Genomic DNA, 17,000 nt, shown 5'->3' on the forward strand with positions numbered 1-17,000 from the left:
GTGTGGCCCCTTCTGCCCTTTTCAATGGTTTGAATATCATTTCCTCTCTTCTTTGTTGTGCTTTTTCTCCTGCTGGAGAGAGCCCTTTTTACCCAGCTTATCAAGAATCATAGGACCCTACTGTCAGGGTGGGTGGCCCCCAGGAAGGTCTGCTTCTTTCCCCAGCTTATAGAAGAAGGATGCTGGAGAGGGCGGTGACCTCAGGGAGGTGGCTGGGGAAATCAGCTCTTCTCTTACCCTCAGAAGCCCCAGACTGTCATCACCCCGTGAGTCTGTTGGCACATTGAGCCAGCACTAACGACCTGAGCAGGAATCAGGATTCCTGTCCCTTCCCCTCACCCCAGGGATCCTCCTGATTGGTGCCGTTTACTGCGTGTGGGAGCCTGGGAGGGGAGGAAGTCGGATTGGAGGCCCAGGCGGCCCAGCAGCAGCTCGGATCCCGGATCCCGTCCCTTCCCACCCTTATTAATTCACTCTTTCCCGGCCCAGAGCGCCCTGGAGGGGCTGAGTCTTTCTACCTGAAGCTGGAGACAAGCATCTTACTTGATTTACAGGCTCCAGGGGCAGGTGGCTCTGGCTGGTTGCTAAGGTATCTTTTAAATGGAAATCAGGGTGGAGAGATAGCAGCAGCAGAGCGGCCAGCCATCTGCTAACTGTTGCCTCTTCCGCAGGAGCTTCTGACAGGGAGCCTTCCCAGGAGGGAAGGAGGAGGGCGGCTGGCCTGGCCTGGGGTCCTGTCTTCCAGCCTGGGAGCAGGAACTTCCCTTTTCTGCCTCCAGGCCATGATGTCTCCAATCTCACCTCATCTTCCTTTGCTTACCTTTTGTGTTAAAGATGAAGTCCTGTCTGGAGGCTCTGATTCCAACTCCACAGCCTGATTCCACAATTTGGTGTTTACTGCTGGTAGAGGCACATGCATGTGTGTACATGTGTACGCTCATGCCTGCATGTGCTTGCATTTGTGTGTGTGTGCATGCGTGCACATGCGTGTGACTCACTGCCATCAGGAACCATCAGGTGGGTCTTTCTGAGCCAGAGAGGCCCTGGCTGCTGAGAGCAGGAGTGGTGCTTCCAGGCCTTCCCCCAAGCCAGAAACACAAACATCCAAATGAAAGGGAACAGCTGGGCCCTCACCATCAGGGAGCTCCACTCCCTGGCTGGTGAAGCAGCCAGCAGGCTCATGGCAGCCTCTGGAGAGGCCTCCCCTGCTCCGTACTCCAGGAAGCAGACTGTTGATGGTCTACATTGGGGGTTCTCTCCAGGGCAGCTAGAGGAGTTTGGGCTTTGAATCTCACTTCCTAGTGGTTCAAATGGGAAAAGCAGTATAGGCCCACAAGTATGGTGGGGCGGGTTGCTTACCGCACAAGGGGTATGCCTCTTCCCAGTTGCACAGGGGACTTTATGGGTTGGTGACAGCACTCGTCTTGCAGACTTGTGGGGACCACATGAAGCAACCAGTCACAGTGGCCAGGGGACGCTGGCTGGGCCCCCACTGTTTTGCAGGTGGCAGTGTCCCCCTCCCTTGATGGCCTCCTCTGAATCCACCCTGGCCCCTGCTGGCTCATAGACCTTCTGAGCAGCCTGCTGGATTCCTTGCACTTCTGATAATCTGTCCCAGCATCCATTTTGACGCCTGGCTCCTGATCCCTGCACTCTCCCAGCTTTGCAGTCTCCCGAGGCCCCACCCCTGGCTTTCAAGCCTCCAAGCTTCTTCTCCTAACTGCAACCTCTCCGGATCCCCTCCCCCAGCCCTCCCCCTCCAGGCTTGGAGCTGGAACCATCCAGACCTGAGCTCCTCCTCCCAATGTTTGTCCAAATCTCCCCGCAAAAGGCAAGCCCCTCCACCCCCAAAGGTGCACTCCTCACACACCTTCATCCAGTCCATCCTCTCCCTCCCCATTTGCAGTTTAAGCTGCTGTTTGTTTGGCTGTTAGAGTAATGTATTAAGTGAGGGTTCTCTGAATACAATTTTAATTAAGATTCAATAGTCACTTCTCTGTCAGTAATCTTCCATGCTGATTACTTAAAATATATTTACCCAGTTCTATTATGTCACAAATCTGAATTCATTAGACGTTTGCTAATCCTCAGCAAACTTTTTAAAACCGTGATTTGTTTAGCATAATTTACAGGGACAGAGCTGTTTGTGCCTCTGGATTCCAGGGCTGAGTCCTGAATTTCGTGTTTGTGACCTCCGCATCTGCTGTCCACCAGCGCCAAGGACGGAGAGGCGCAACAGATGCTGAAGGCAGCTGTCATCTGTATGGCACTGGGGTGGCCCCTGGGCTTGGCCATGGGCTGAGATAGCTGGAAACCCAGGTGGACTCCACGCAGATGGAGAAGGTTTATTCATGCCATCGGATGCCCTAAGCAGGGACTTGGATGGCCAGGGCAGGTGTGAGCTCCACGAAATGCTGCAGGTGGCAGTAAAGGAACTCTGAGATAGGTGTTTGTGGCAGGACCTGGGTCAGGACAGGCTGGCCCACTGCAGGAATGAACTTCCTGAGATCAGGCACTGGCAGGGGTGAGAGGCAGTTTGCCTGTGGGGGGTCCAGAGCAAAACTGTGTGGGGTTAGACCCTTTGGTAAGTGCTTTTAATGAGCAAACTCATCATGAAGATGATAAACAGAAATGAAATCCTCCAGCATATAGGTCAGAAAATGTTTTCTGTAATGGGCAAACTTGTAAATGCATTTGGCTTTGATCTGCTGCAAATACTTGCCTCTTGTTGCAGCAGGAAAGAAGCCTGCAATATGAAAATGAGTGAGCATGGTGATGTTCTAATAAAGCTTTATTTAAAACACGAGCAGCAGGACAGATTGGGCCTGGGAGCTGTATTCACAGCGCCAGCCAGCCTCGTTCCATCTAGACCAGATTCAGAAGACCTTGTACAAATAACGAATGTGTGACCCCTCTTTAACAATTGTATGGATGACAAATTAAAATACTATTTTGGATATAACAGTTAAGTTAAGATGCTATCAGAATGAATCTCACCAATTTCTTTTTCAAATATGGTTCCCAGGAAATTTAAAATAGCATTTATGGCTCCCAGGCTATTTTTGCTGGTCAGTCCTAGCCTCTGAACACTGTCAGTAAACTGCTGGCCCTTGCAGACTTTCACCATAATGAGATTCAGATCTGCACACTAAAGCATATGATGGGGATAGATTTTTAAATATACTACAGTATTGAGCTATTTAAAAAAAAAAAACCTGCTAGTTATTTTGTATGTATCAGGAGTCCTCCAACTGGGATCTGTGGCACTCTCCTTCCTGAAGATATGAATAACTGTTGCTCACAAAGTATGTCTAGGATAAAATAAAATGGGAACAGCACACAAGTAAACATTGACCCAGTGTCTGTACTGCGGCAGATTTACCCGGTCTTCTGAAGTCGCGCATGTGCATAGAGCTTTTGCAAGAGCACACAAGAAGGCAGGCGGCTCTTCTCCATCTTATTGGCCTTGCAAGTCCTTTCCGCTGAACCCTGATTAGCACCCCCGGAAGGCAATCTGAGAGATGCCGGCCTGCAGGAAGCCACACGGCCAACATGTGTGCATTTCCTGAAGTCCCAGTTAATTAGCTTAACACCATATAAATAAGGTGCACGCATTTGGTACAACACAGAATAGCGAGTTTAAAGGCACAGAGACTAGCAAATTCTTATCCCTTCCCTTCAGTGATGCCCACTCATGCAGAAGTGCCCACTACACACCAGGGCCTTGGGCAGACAGCGGTGAGTGAAACAAGCTCCCTGCATGTGGGGCTCTGTTGTCGGCACAGAAGACAAACAATGAACAAGACACGCAGGTAGACTGTGGGGTAAACCAGACTGCGATAATTTCACAGGGGACAAGGCCATGCAGAGAGGGGTGCTGGGGTGTCAGGAAGGACCTGTGAGAAGATGGCTCCAAGGCCACGGACAAACCCTCATGTCCACACCCGGGTGATCACTTCTGCATGAAGGTTGTCTTGAAATCAAGATGAGATGATGCGGGCCAGGATCCACCCACCCACCCATCCGTCCATTCACCCACCCCTCTCTCCATTCATTCATCCAACATTTATTTACTGAGCACTACTGGGTTCTAGGTGCTGCGATAGCTGCTTGAGACACAGCAATTCCTAAAACAGACTTAAATACCCGCCCTCGTGGAGCTGAGGGTCTAGCAGGGTATACAGGAAATAATCAATAAACACAGTGAGTGACTGAGGGATGAGGTAGGTTGGAAGGTGGTGAGAACTAAGGGGAAGATAAAAATAGATCCGGCTTAGAGGGGCTGTAAGACATGAGAGCTGTCCCGCCATTCTCTCCTCCTGCCAGAAGCAGGGGCTCATGGGAGGAAGGAAGCTCTGGGCAAGGACATCAGGAAGTCACCTCCCTGACCTTGTGTTCCTCTCTTCCAGGCGCCACAGCCTGAGTGACCGGACCATGGAGACCCTGCTTGGCGGGCTGCTGGCGTTTGGCATGGCGTTTGCTGTGGTCGATGCCTGCCCCAAGTACTGCGTCTGCCAGAACCTGTCTGAGTCACTGGGGACCCTGTGCCCTTCCAAGGGGCTGCTCTTCGTGCCCCCTGACATCGACCGGCGGACTGTGGAGCTGCGCCTGGGCGGTAACTTCATCATCCACATCGGCCGCCAGGACTTTGCCAACATGACAGGGCTGGTGGACCTGACCCTGTCCAGGAATACCATCAGCCACATCCAGCCCTTCTCCTTCCTGGACCTCGAGAGCCTGCGCTCGCTCCACCTGGACAGCAACCGGCTGCCCAGCCTTGGGGAGGACACCCTCCGGGGCCTGGTCAACCTGCAGCACCTCATCGTGAACAACAACCAGCTGGGCGGCATCGCCGATGACGCCTTCGAGGATTTCCTGCTGACGCTGGAGGACCTGGACCTCTCTTACAACAACCTGCACGGCCTGCCCTGGGACTCGGTGCGGCGCATGGTCAACCTCCACCAGCTGAGCCTGGACCACAATCTGCTGGACCACATCGCCGAGGGCACCTTTGCCGACCTGCAGAAACTGGCCCGCCTGGACCTCACCTCCAACAGGCTGCAGAAGCTGCCCCCGGACCCCATCTTTGCCCGCTCCCAGGCTTCCGTTCTGACCGCCACACCGTTTGCCCCGCCCTTGTCCTTCAGTTTTGGGGGGAACCCGCTGCACTGCAACTGTGAGCTCCTCTGGCTGCGGCGGCTGGAGAGAGAGGATGACCTGGAGACCTGTGGGTCCCCTGGGGGCCTCAAGGGCCGCTACTTCTGGCACGTGCGTGAGGAGGAGTTCGTGTGTGAGCCGCCGCTCATCACCCAGCACACTCACAAGCTGCTGGTCCTGGAGGGCCAAGCGGCCACACTCAAGTGCAAAGCCATCGGGGACCCCAGCCCCCTCATCCACTGGGTAGCCCCTGATGACCGCCTGGTGGGGAACTCCTCACGGACTGCCGCGTATGACAATGGCACCCTGGACATCCTCATCACCACATCTCAGGACAGCGGTGCCTTCACCTGCATCGCTGCCAATGCGGCCGGGGAAGCCACGGCCACCGTGGAGGTGTCCATCGTGCAGCTGCCACATCTCAGCAATAGCACCGGCCGCACCGTGCCCCCCAAGTCCCGCCTCTCTGATATCACTGGTTCCAGCAAGACAGCCCGGGGAGGTGGAGGCAGTGGGGGCGGAGAGCCCCCTAAAAGTGCCCCCGAGCGGGCGGTGCTTGTGTCCGACGTGACCACCACCTCAGCTCTGGTCAAGTGGTCAGTCAGCAAGTCGGCCCCGAGGGTGAAGATGTACCAGCTGCAGTACAACTGCTCCGACGACGAGGTGCTGATTTATAGGTGAGCACGGGCTGGGCAGGGCCTGGGCAGGGGCTGCTGGAGGATGGGCGTGGTGTTCTGAGCTGTTCCCATGGCCCCCCTTCACCTGGGGCTGCTTGTGGAGATCCTGGGCCCAGTGAGCCATCTGGCAGGCGAGAGGAGTGGAAAGAGTACCAGCCACAAGTTTAGGGGGGAAGGAGATGGGAGAGGACAGCTGTAATACTGCGCTCAGGGAGGCTGAGGCAGGAGAACTGAGAGTTCTAGCTTAGCCCAGGCAACTTGTCTTAGGATAAATAACAGTAATAATAATAGTAGAAGTGAGAATGTAGTTCAGTGTGAAGGTCCTGGGTCCAATCCCTAGTGCCAAAAGAAGGAGGAGGACGGGAAAGAGGGAGGGAGACAGGAAAGAAGGAGGAGGAGGAGGGAGAGGAGGAAGAAGAGAAGAGGCCGGGGAAGGGTCTCACATGGGATGTCTGAAGGGGTGTCTGTCAAGGACCACGCCTCCCAGGCATGGCCGAGACGGGCAGTCCCATAGCTATGCACCTCTGAGCTCTGCTGTGAGTGCTGGAGGACACATACACAGGCACCATGAGGAGACCTCTTGGCTGGCTCTTCTGAGGAAGGTGTGTGGCCTTCACTCGGACTCGTGTGCGTGAAGCTGTGGAGAAAGCTTGAGGACAGAAGGAGTGGGGGTTCTCACGTGGCTTGGGAGTCATTTCATTCCCCTGGGCGGTCTCAGTTTCCTCAGCTGTAAAATGGGCATAATCTGTACCTGTCTCACTATGGACATTTGGAGGCAGATCATGAAAACTGGCAAAAACAGTAAGAGAAAGAAGGAGACGTGAGGATGCGCCCTAGAATCACTGCCCTGGACATACACAAGGTCTTTGGAAATCTTGTGCACTTCATTTGCAGTATGTATGATTAGCCTGAGAAGGAGCCAAGGGCTTCCCCAGCCAGCCAGAGCCCACAGCGGGGCCACTGCTGAGGACTTTCTGGGCTTCTGAGTCTCTGGGAGCGGGGTGGAGTGGGAAGCAGAACCTGTGAGGAGGAACAGAGCCCATGTGCCTGAGGGCGGGGACACCGCGGGGACTGGAGGGGCGTCAGGACCTCTCCTTCCCCAGCTGCTGCTGAGCTGGTCTGGGTAGCACCTTCTGGTCTCGGGGTGGAGAGAAAACAGTGGAATTGACTGTAAGCATATGCATAGATACGCAGAGCAAAGCAGAGAGAGAGAGATAGAATGAATTTAAGTATGTGTATGGATCTTTCTTCTTATAAAAGTCATGAGCCGTGGAAAATTTGGAAGTATAGAAAAATTATACAGAGGGAAATAAAAATCACTAGTACTCCCATCATCCTAATTTAACCAGAAGAGTTTGGAAAGTGACTCCCCATTTTATATCAATTCTAAGTGATATTTATGGTCAGTTTAATGTATACTATTAAATATTAATCCTTTCCACTCGCCATTCTATAGCTTACTTCATTCCATGGCATTAAACTATTTTTCATCTGGCATTTGGCAATACCATAATTTATTTAACCAGTCTTCAATTATTGGCTATTCAGGTTTGTTTATCATTTTTCAACATTAAAAATAACACAGGGATGTGTATCTTTTAACATAAATATATTGCATATCATTCTCTGGGAGCCAAGTCATTGGTTTAACAAGTGAATTATAACCTTTGCCAGTTACATATAAATATTTATTTCCTCTGCCCAGGGTCAAGTGACAGTGACCATCTTGGCTATGCCTTGCCAATATTGAAAATAAAATAACCTCTCCTCTTCGCCAATTCCAGAGGTGAAACCTGGAACCTGGTGTAATTTACATTTCTTTGATAATTTGTGGGGTTGACCTTTTGAGAATCAATCTATTTCTTCCCTTGTGAATTTATTATATGGTCTCGACTTTGATAAAACCCAGAAAGCAGGAAAGACACCAGCTCTGTGGTCCACACAGGTAAGGTGTGGAGAGAAATGCAGTTTACGAGAGAGGAGAGAAGATGTGGGCACTCAGGGAGCAATGTGCCACTGTCCCCAAGCTAGGGTCCTTCCCGGGGCCTCGCAGATATGCAGGTAGGGGTTAGGGCTGTGGTCCTCGAGTTGGGACCCCTAGTTGCTTTTCTGTGCTGAGCGGGAACCTGGAGGCACTAGGTTTATAAATACAATGAATAAAGCAGTAGCACCGGAAACCTAAAACTTGTAAATGCAACTCCTAGAGCTGCTTGTAAAGATGCAAAGAGCACGGCAGGAAGGTTCCCTGAGCAGGGTGGGTGCAGAGTGAGCCCTGAGGTAGGGGTGCAGGTAGTGCAGTAACCCCAGGAGGAGTTCTAGCCTAGCATCCCAGAGGAGGACATGGACGGGGAAAAGTGGGTCCAGTTAAGTCTGATTATTAAGACAGCTTTCTAAGCTTTTAGAGACAATATTTAAGCCCAACTGTGACCTGGATCGTGATCTTGCAGTGTGTTTCATGCTGTGTTTTACAGACACATCTCACGCGCTCCTCCTGGACACACCACAAAGTATAAAAGTTCACAGAAATTAACAAAACCTTCCCTTTCTAGGCATCCCTGAGGGCACAGTTCCTCTGAGTCACCCCCTACACACACACAGTGACTGTCCGCAAGACCCCGCCTCACACAGTTCCATGTACGGGGACCAGAGTCTCCCTGGTGGCAGGCACACTTGGAAAGTGTCTTAGGTGGTTTCACTGGCCATGAGCCACACATACACAGAGCCTGTCACAAATGTGTAGGACATCTGACGAGCTCTCATGCTGTGTTGGGGACAAAATGGAGAAACGGTGAAGTGGACTGGTAACTGGTCAGATATCCAGACTGGTGGTAAAGTGATCAAAGATTTTAGAAAACCTTTGGCTTATGCTCCAGCAGCTGTCCCATTTCTGCATTGCTCTTGTTGATCTGGACAATGGCATGGAAAATACACTTGGCTTGGCAAATTGTCATGTGCACAGAGCCATCTACCTATCTGTCTGTCTGTCTATCCATCGACCCATCTACCTGCTTACCCACCAATTCATTCATACATCAGTTCACTCACAAATGTATCCATTCATCTACACCCCCATTCATCCATGCATTCACCAGTTCATCCACCCATTCATCTATCCATCTGTCCACCCACCCATGTACCTACCCACTCCTCCATCCATCTATTCATCCATCCATCGACCCATCCAACCAACCACCCATTCATCCACCTGCACATCCATCCATCTATCCATTCATCCACCCACCCGCCCACCCATTCATTTTGGTACAAAGAATCGCATTACAGTTGTAGAAATTCAAAATGAGGAAACCTGGCTTGACTAGAATTCTATGTGCACAGGCTCTGAGTTTTCCTTGGTTACTTTTCTCATTGCTGAGACAAAATACCCGACACCCAAACTAAAATGAGAAAAGACTTATTTCAGCTCACAGTTTGCAGCTGTTTCGATCTGTAATCGTCTGACTCCAAGGCAAGGTGGCATGGTAGAACATCACAGAGGAGAAACAGTTCATGGTGGGCAGAAGACAGCAAAAGCAAGCAAAAGACGAGCCACTTTCAGTTCCTTACATCTTATGTGGGCTACCTGCCCTTAGCATAGGCAGCACTTAGACCCCTATTTCTAGCACCCTTGATCCTAGCGGTGCACCATGAATCAATCCCAGCATCACACACTCTGGATCCATTCACCTCCGTAAAGCCCCACCTAAGACTGCATGAGAACTGGGGGGGACATCTAGACACAACTCACAACAGAGTGCTTTAAGACATCATAGTCACAGTGATGAAGCTGATTTTCCACCACATTAAAGTGTACAGCTCAGATCCTCAGGGATGATGGCCCAGTTTTAGGAGTCAGATTCATAAATTGCAGCACCTTCTAAGTCCTGGTCCACTCTGGCTCCTGAGTCAGCATGGGGTGAATGGAACAGAAAGGACATGAGCATTTGAGCTGCCCATAGTTGAGCAAGAGTGAGCTGGCACCAGCTGCGGTACCCACACCAGAAGGATGGAGCCCAGCTGGGCCGATGCCATCCCGGGGATGCTGAGCTGGCGGCCTGAAAACCCTTGGTCTCACAATCCATGAGCAAGACAGCATGGCTCCCGCGCTTGCTGAATCCACCTGCTTTGCCATTTGTGGCCACTACGGCACCTTGTCTCCCAGAGCCCCAGGGCCCAGAGCAGAGCCAGAGACCTCAGTAGAACTCAGAAAGCACAGCCATCCTGGCCACAGGTCACTGTGGGGTCACCGAGGAACCACCCCAAGGCCCTACAGAAGCCCCAGGGTGCTGCTGAGGAGGTCTGGGAACATGAGGTTCCCGGTGGAGCGGGCTGTTGGGCACACGACTGGAATTTGCCCAGGAAGGGTCCTGCTCTTTTAAGAGACAACAAGGTCCTTAATTATCTAGTGTCTCTGGCAGCTTCCCAAGGCGTCTGTCCTCCCTGAGTACGCACGGCTGGGCCTGCATACAGGGCTAGGACACCCCAAGCAAGGCATCCACACAGAGGCTTGACCTGCTCCTGTGTGGGAGGGAGGGCTGAGCCTCCCAGCTGTCTTGGGGCCAGGGCCTGGCGGTCCCCTCTCCTCCAGAGCACCACAAGCTGCTCGGTCTCTTCCCTGGTGTGGCATGGGAAGTAAAGTGCCCCGCATGTTATTATCAGTCAAGTGACGTTCACAAACACTTGTCTCAAGAGCTGTCTGGAACATCTGTCACCAGGCGTGATGTTGGAACGTCCCAGGAGGGTGGGGTGGGCAGCGAGCTCCCTGCTGAGACCCAGGGGGAATCAGCCAGGCTGTAGCCCCTCACCACACTTACCACCTCCATGGGGGAAGTGAGGGTCGATGGGAAGAGGGGCTCCCAAGGTGAGTGGGTGACACTGCACCAGCCCTGCCCCACTCTGTCTGTGGGTTCTGTGGCCGTCAGACACCTCCATCCAGAGAGAATGCTGAATTTCACCAGCAGGGCTGCATCTTCTGATGCTCCCCTGTGTCCATCAAGGGACCAGAAAGGGGACAGATCAACTACTTCCCACCTGGGAGCAGAGCCTCCTCCTCTACGTGGTGGGGGGACATTTACTATTGAAGCTGGCACGCGGGTTCCAGGAACAAGGTGGGGACCTGGTAGGAAGCGATGCCCCTCAAAGGTAGTGGGGTGCGCCGGGAGCAGAATCTATCCCCTATGCAGGGGAAGGTTTGGGATGCCGCTGTGTCCCCACTTAGCCTTTTCTGACAGTGAAGTGAACCCCACAGGTGGAGGCGGAGGATGGGCTGGAGACACTGGGGTGCACAGTCAGGGAGAGAAGCGATTCCTGTGTCAGAGCCACAGGACGTCAGCCTGGCTTGGATTTTGTGGTCTTACAGATCTCTTTCACTCTGTTTGGCTGTTGAAATCAGACACCTGCAAGTGGGATGGGTAGGATGGTAAGCTTGTACCCACTGTACAGATGGTGCACCATGAAAACAGCCAGCTGGGAGCAGGGTCCAGGAGCACCTCCTCTGCTGGGCCACTGGGAGGTGACAACGTTGCTAGAGGTCTCCCTGGAAAAATTAGATGAACAGAAAAGTTGACCTAACTTAACGACTTAAACACATAAGGTTTCATAGGGCCCTCATCTAAGAGAAGCTCAGGGAAGAGAGTTTCAGTCTGGTTTTCTGGGCAGTGTGCTCCTCAGGGTCCTTCTCTGCCATCCACAGCACACAATTTCTGTCTTAAAAGTTCACCTCATAGCACAAAACGGCTGCTGGGGCTCTAGCTATCACATTCTCCTTTTTATGCAGCAGGAAAGATGAAAGAGACAAAGGTAAGAGGGCAGAGTAAGGGATTGCTCAGAAGCCCTGACCAAACTCTCTCATTTTATTGAGACAGATTTCTGCAAGAGGGGCTGGGAAATGTAGTTTTTAAAAATACTTTTTAAAGCTAGGTACAATGACCACCCCAGTAATATAGAGAAAGGAGGGAGGGAGCTGGGACTTCCACACTCTTTTATTTGTAGTCCATCTCCGCCTTGACTAGTCCTGGACCAGAGGCAAATCTTTTCCCTGCTCTCTGTCCTCATTTGTCATCTGCAGAGCAGGAGGAACGTCCTCTGGAGTCAGCCATGACGTCCCAGTACCTGTAGGCACTTTTCTGTGCCCACTTCAGAGCTCCAAGCACAGCGTCTGCGGAGGGAGCTATGAGAAAGCCCAGGGTAGAGGCTGTGCATGCTTCAGAAAACAGTGGCCCTTCCGTTGAGAGCGGGGTGCACCCAGAGGAGTTAGGGTGGTGTGCGTGAGGGAGAGTCTCAGGTCACATCCCTGCCTTTCCTTTCTGCCGGCCCTCCTCTGTTCAAGAAGGTGACACCGCCCAGACTCCAACCCAGCTGGGCTTCTCTGACAGCCATCTCAGGCTCCTGGCGAGGGGAGACCCGAGGCTGCCCTGCTGAAGTCCTGCGTAGTGGCCTAGTTTGGAGGTGAGGGTGGAGGTGTCATTTATTTCCTTCCAGGGCTTCCCCTAAGAAGATCTGCTGAGGGCAGCTTTGGGCTGGGACTTGGGGCTTAGGGTGGTGGCAGGTAACTGCGCCTCGGCCAACAAGTCCCTGAGCATCCTCCCGGGCTCCTTCCAGCCCCACAGCAGCTGGGACAGACAGGTGGAAGATGAGGTCCCAGGTGTCCTGACCCCCAGGCTGGGGCTTCCAGGGCCTCAAACTCAGGAGGCTTCTCCCCTCCCGCGGAAGCATCCCAGTCACCCCGGGAATCAGAGTATTTGAAGCTGCCCAATGACTCTGCTGTATGTCAGCATCAATCCGAGGGGCCAGAGCAGCTGGGGGTGTGTCCCCTCACTTCTGGGAGGAAACAAGCAAGAGGCCTGGGTCTCCCCTTTCTGAGAAGTCGCTTTCTCCTAATGCTGAAGTCCGCGGGAGACCCTGCCCATGAAGACCCTTAGGGACCAGTTCCACGGGCCTAGCAGGGACGTGATTGACTCAGGAAAGGGTGGGGCTCCAGACGGGCTCTGGGTTCTCCCCTCTTCCCTGTGTGAGCCTCGGGCTGCTCATGGGCACAGTGGGACCATGGGGATGACCGTGCCTTCGACAGAGCGTGTGACATAGGGAGGAGAGGCTGGGGTGAGGAGCAGCGAGGCTTCCCGCAGCGGAATCCTGGTGGCACCAACCCATTGGCATGGCATCCGGCTGGCTTCTGTCACATGAGGGCTGGCTCATGCTAACTCAGCAGCTCCATGGGCTCAGGGGACTGAGGAAGGTCCTGGTGCTGCCCACTGAGGGCTTTTTCTCAGGGACACTCACCACACAAGGGACTGATGTCCCCTGGCTCAGCCCTGACCCAGGACAGAAGCAGCTTCCTCACTGTGGGGGGAGGAGGCAACTCACAGGGGTTCTGTGCTGTTTCCCGGGGGGTCCCCGGCAGGACAGAGCCCAGCTGCCCTCAGTGGGAACCGGCTCAACAAAACACCCCACGGCCTCCCCTTCCCCGGCCCAGGGCTTCCTGTGCTGCCTCCCAAATGAACGCAAATCCTGGTCTCAGGCTCTGCTTCCTGGGATTGCAGGAGGAGACAGGGGCTGCCCCTCCAGATGGGGATGGGCCCCTTTCGCTGAAGAGCTCCCCGAACGAAGTGTGCGCTGCCAACTCCCTCTTAGACCTCACTGGGCTCTCCTTCCACACGGGCACTCCAGGGGGGTAGTCACGTGTTCAGGCCCCTGGTCCCCCTGCAGCCGAGTAAACCCACTGCTCTGCTTGGGAAGCCAGGAGAGGAGGGAGGATGGCAGCCCCTCAGAGTTGCGTGGGCAGAAGCTTTGCCCTTGCAGCCTGTCTTCGCGTCTGCCCACCCTGGCTGGCCACAGGGCGGCTCAACTGGCTGCTTTTGCACCTCAAGCCGTGTGCTTGTCTGGTGTCTGGAGACCTTGACACACAGGGTGAGGCAGGGAGGAATTCTCAGCTCTTGCCACTTCGGCCCTCGGTCTGGCATGTGTGAGACACGAGCGGGGGCAGGGGCTTGGGCAAGCGGTCAGATTAATGCCCACCATCTTAGAGACTCCAGGTGGGGGTGGGCTGGAAACGTCAAACACAGCTGTGGCCCAGGAGGCATCAGCCCAGCACAGAGGCCTGGGCCCAGAGAGGGGCAAGATGGGCCACCTGATGGCTGCTGGACAAGCTGCAGGCAGGGGCATCCTTCAGAGACACTGGGCGGGGTCACCAGGGCAGCTATGACACCCGGACTGTCTCACTAGGCAGCAAGGGGATCACAGTGGTTAAGGAGGCTGTGGCTTAGTAATCAGTCCCTCCCAAGTTCCCGCGGCTGCCATGAATCCTGGGCCTGCGATGGGAAGGATGCATTCCACGGGCTTCAGGGAGCAGGCAAAGTGGAAAATCAGCTGTGTCCTGACGAACAGGGCGGATCTACAAGGAAAAAGGGAGAGGAGGCTGCTTCAGGTGGCAGTAATGCAAATTAAGGCTGAGGCAGGAGTGATCGGGCCTGGTCAAAGGCCCAGAAAGCCTAAGTATATTGGTCAGCTGTTTTCTTGATGGTGCTGCATAACGAACAGTCTCAGATCCAGACTGTTTACAACCACTAAGACTTCATCTCCTTAATCAAGGCTAGGATGGAGGTTTTGAGTCACACTGGTCTCAGCTGGGCAGAGCTGGGCTGGGCATCACTTGCTCCCAGCTGCAGCCCATGACTGAGATCTCTCTGTGGTGGGTTCCAGAGCCAGGGGAGGGCAGAGCGTTTGTGTGTTCTGCTCACCGATCCAAACATCAGGTTTCTGATGGCATTGCATCTGCTAAGTCACACTGGCCCGTGCACTTTGTGTGGGGTCGAGGAACGGGGCAGCCTTTACCCAGTTCTGCCAGCAGGCCGTGGCGGGCACCAGCTGCCCTGTGTGACAAGTGCAGAATCAGGCAGGAGAACAATGCGGCACCTGGGCTCCTGGGCACACAGATGTGGCCCAGCCCTGGGCGGTCTCAGCTCTGAATTTCAAGTCCAGTGTCTATGGACAGCGGTTTGAGCAGAGGTCAGAGGCAGGCAGCTGTAGTGGCCTTGACTGTCACAGACGCTTGCTCTGCTGACCAAGCTCTCACTGCTGGCCTGGCTTTGGGATTTCTCCAGGCAGCGGAGAGTAGCCAGGGTCTAGAGCCAGGGGAAGGGAGACCCACGGAGCAGGAAAACATCTGGTGTTTGCGTGTTCCTTCAGAAGATATGGAGTGCATGCCTGCTCAATCGTCTGGGGCTGGAGCAAGATAGGCAAAGTCCTTGCCTTAAAGAAGCTGATATTCCTGTGGGACAGAGACAAGATTTACAATGAGCATAAGCAGTACAAGGACACAGAGACTGAAGCTGCTGCTAAATATGGGAAGTCAGGGGTGACCCTGGCACAGACGCATACATACAGTGAGAAAAAGAGGCAGTGGAAGCAGCAGGTGCAAAGGCCCTGAGGTAGGAATGGACTTGTCTTATTGGAGCAGAGGCAAGACTATAGGTATCTGAAGAAAGGTGGCAAAGACTGAGTGGAGGCCTGGGCAGGACTGGACCTGGCAGGGCCTCAAGGCCATGGCAATACCTTGGATTTTATCTTGGAAGAGTTGGAGTCTTGGGGGTTGAAATCAGGGAAGTGGCGTGATGTGACTGAGAAAGAAGGTTTTGGCTGCTACGGGGGGAGGGGAGGCTGTGAGACCAGTTCAGGATAGGCTCCGTGCGGAGTCTACCTTCACTGTCGCAGCCTCGTGGTGGTACACCTCAGCCCTCTGCCCTGTCCCCTTGTTCTGCAGACTCATGACTTCTGTGCTGGCTTTAATTGGCTCGTTAGATGGTGCCACAGCATTCTGGGGTGTACATCACCTCTCGGTGACTCTGAGGAGCGTTTGTGCTAGTGCTTGGCTGGTGGTGGTCCGAGGGGTCCAAGGTCCAGCCAGGGAGACCTGCAAGTTCTCCTGAGCATGTGGCCAGGCCGGGGACAGTGGAGGCCCTAGGTACGGGATGCGATCTTGGGAGCTGAGAAGGTGGTGGCAGTGGCAGCTGGTGCTGAGCACCAGGCAGATATTTTTACCACCCGTCAAAATGCCACCGTGCTCGAGCCATGCCAAGGGCTCCTTCTCACACTGTTCTGCTCCCTCAGCTTTGACTGGCACTGGGGAGAAGGTCTGCTCAGAAAAGGGTAGCTCTGGAAATGTGTCTTCTCTCTGGGGCAGCACTGCAGGAGATGGGGACCACCTCCCTGAGCAGCCCGGGTCACACGTAAGCCTCACTGTCCCCACACTGCCTACCAGGGACCTAGACACAGGACCTGTTCCAAAAACACCTCCTTCACAGATAAAAGGGGCTGAAACCCCACCATTAGAGATGCTTTTCTTTGCATCGATCATGGGTGGAAACCCAAGGAGAGGCTGACTGGCTTCCCCGGGCCAGCAGAGGAGGTTGGCCATGGAGGACACGACAAAGCACTGGCAGCAGCCGGAGCGGGAGGGCAGGCAAGGTCCCCAGGCAGCCTTCAGCTCAGGTCTCCTGCATGGCCATATGGCCAAGGGCTCGAGAGGTCAAGGAGAAGAGGGCAAAGCTGCAGTCCTGGGCCTCACCCAGCTGCTTGGTCATGGCGCCTTCCTTGGCCTGGGACTCTTCTGTCCTTAACACGGGCCCTGTTCTCCCTGCTTTCACGGACCGAGGGAGTCCAGAGTGGGAAGGGCAGAGCGCAAGGTCATCCAGGCGAGCCCCTCCTTTCGGTGAGGATCTCTGGGGTGCCCTCACTCCTGCCACGTTTCACCCCACATCCCTGCCACCCTCGGGGTGCTGACTTCCCTAGTCACCCCAATTTAAAATAGGGGAGGTTTATTTTGGCTCCTATTTCAGGACATGGTCCATTGGCACCAAGGTAAAAACAGCCAGGGGAGAAAACCCACTCACATCAGGCCACAGAGAGAGCAGCAGGAGCTGGAAAGGGAGACAGACACTTCCGGTTCCGTTTCTGGTTCCTGTTCTGGTTCCGACACCAGGAACCAGTCTCTCCTATAGCACACTCAGCTATGGCGCCCCAAGATCCAAGCACCTCCAAAAGCCCTGCCTCTTAGCCCATGAGTTCCGGGCCATCCTTGACCTAGCCTCCTCCCTCCCTGGGCCCCGTGACCTCTCCCTTCACCTTGCCCGTCAGGAGGTGGCTGTGCAAGTATGCAGTCACATCTGGCCACCC

General features: G+C 54.1%; 1 protein-coding gene across 2 annotated transcripts in view; it reads left to right on the plus strand.

Moving 5' to 3' along the window:
• Positions 1–17,000, plus strand: part of Lrfn2 (leucine rich repeat and fibronectin type III domain containing 2) — a 142,431-nt gene that overhangs the window by 111,988 nt on the left and 13,443 nt on the right. For both annotated transcript variants that reach the window (XM_003473662.5, XM_063238930.1), the window contains one exon: positions 4,410–5,834. In XM_003473662.5, the coding sequence (XP_003473710.2) occupies positions 4,435–5,834 (1,400 nt within the window). In that variant the 5' untranslated portion in view covers positions 4,410–4,434. The remainder of the gene's footprint in view (positions 1–4,409; positions 5,835–17,000) is intronic.

The sequence above is a fragment of the Cavia porcellus genome, unplaced genomic scaffold (genome assembly GCF_034190915.1).
Source record: "Cavia porcellus strain 051 isolate PalLab524CR breed Dunkin Hartley unplaced genomic scaffold, mCavPor4.1 scaffold_28, whole genome shotgun sequence".
NCBI lineage: Eukaryota > Metazoa > Chordata > Mammalia > Rodentia > Caviidae > Cavia > Cavia porcellus.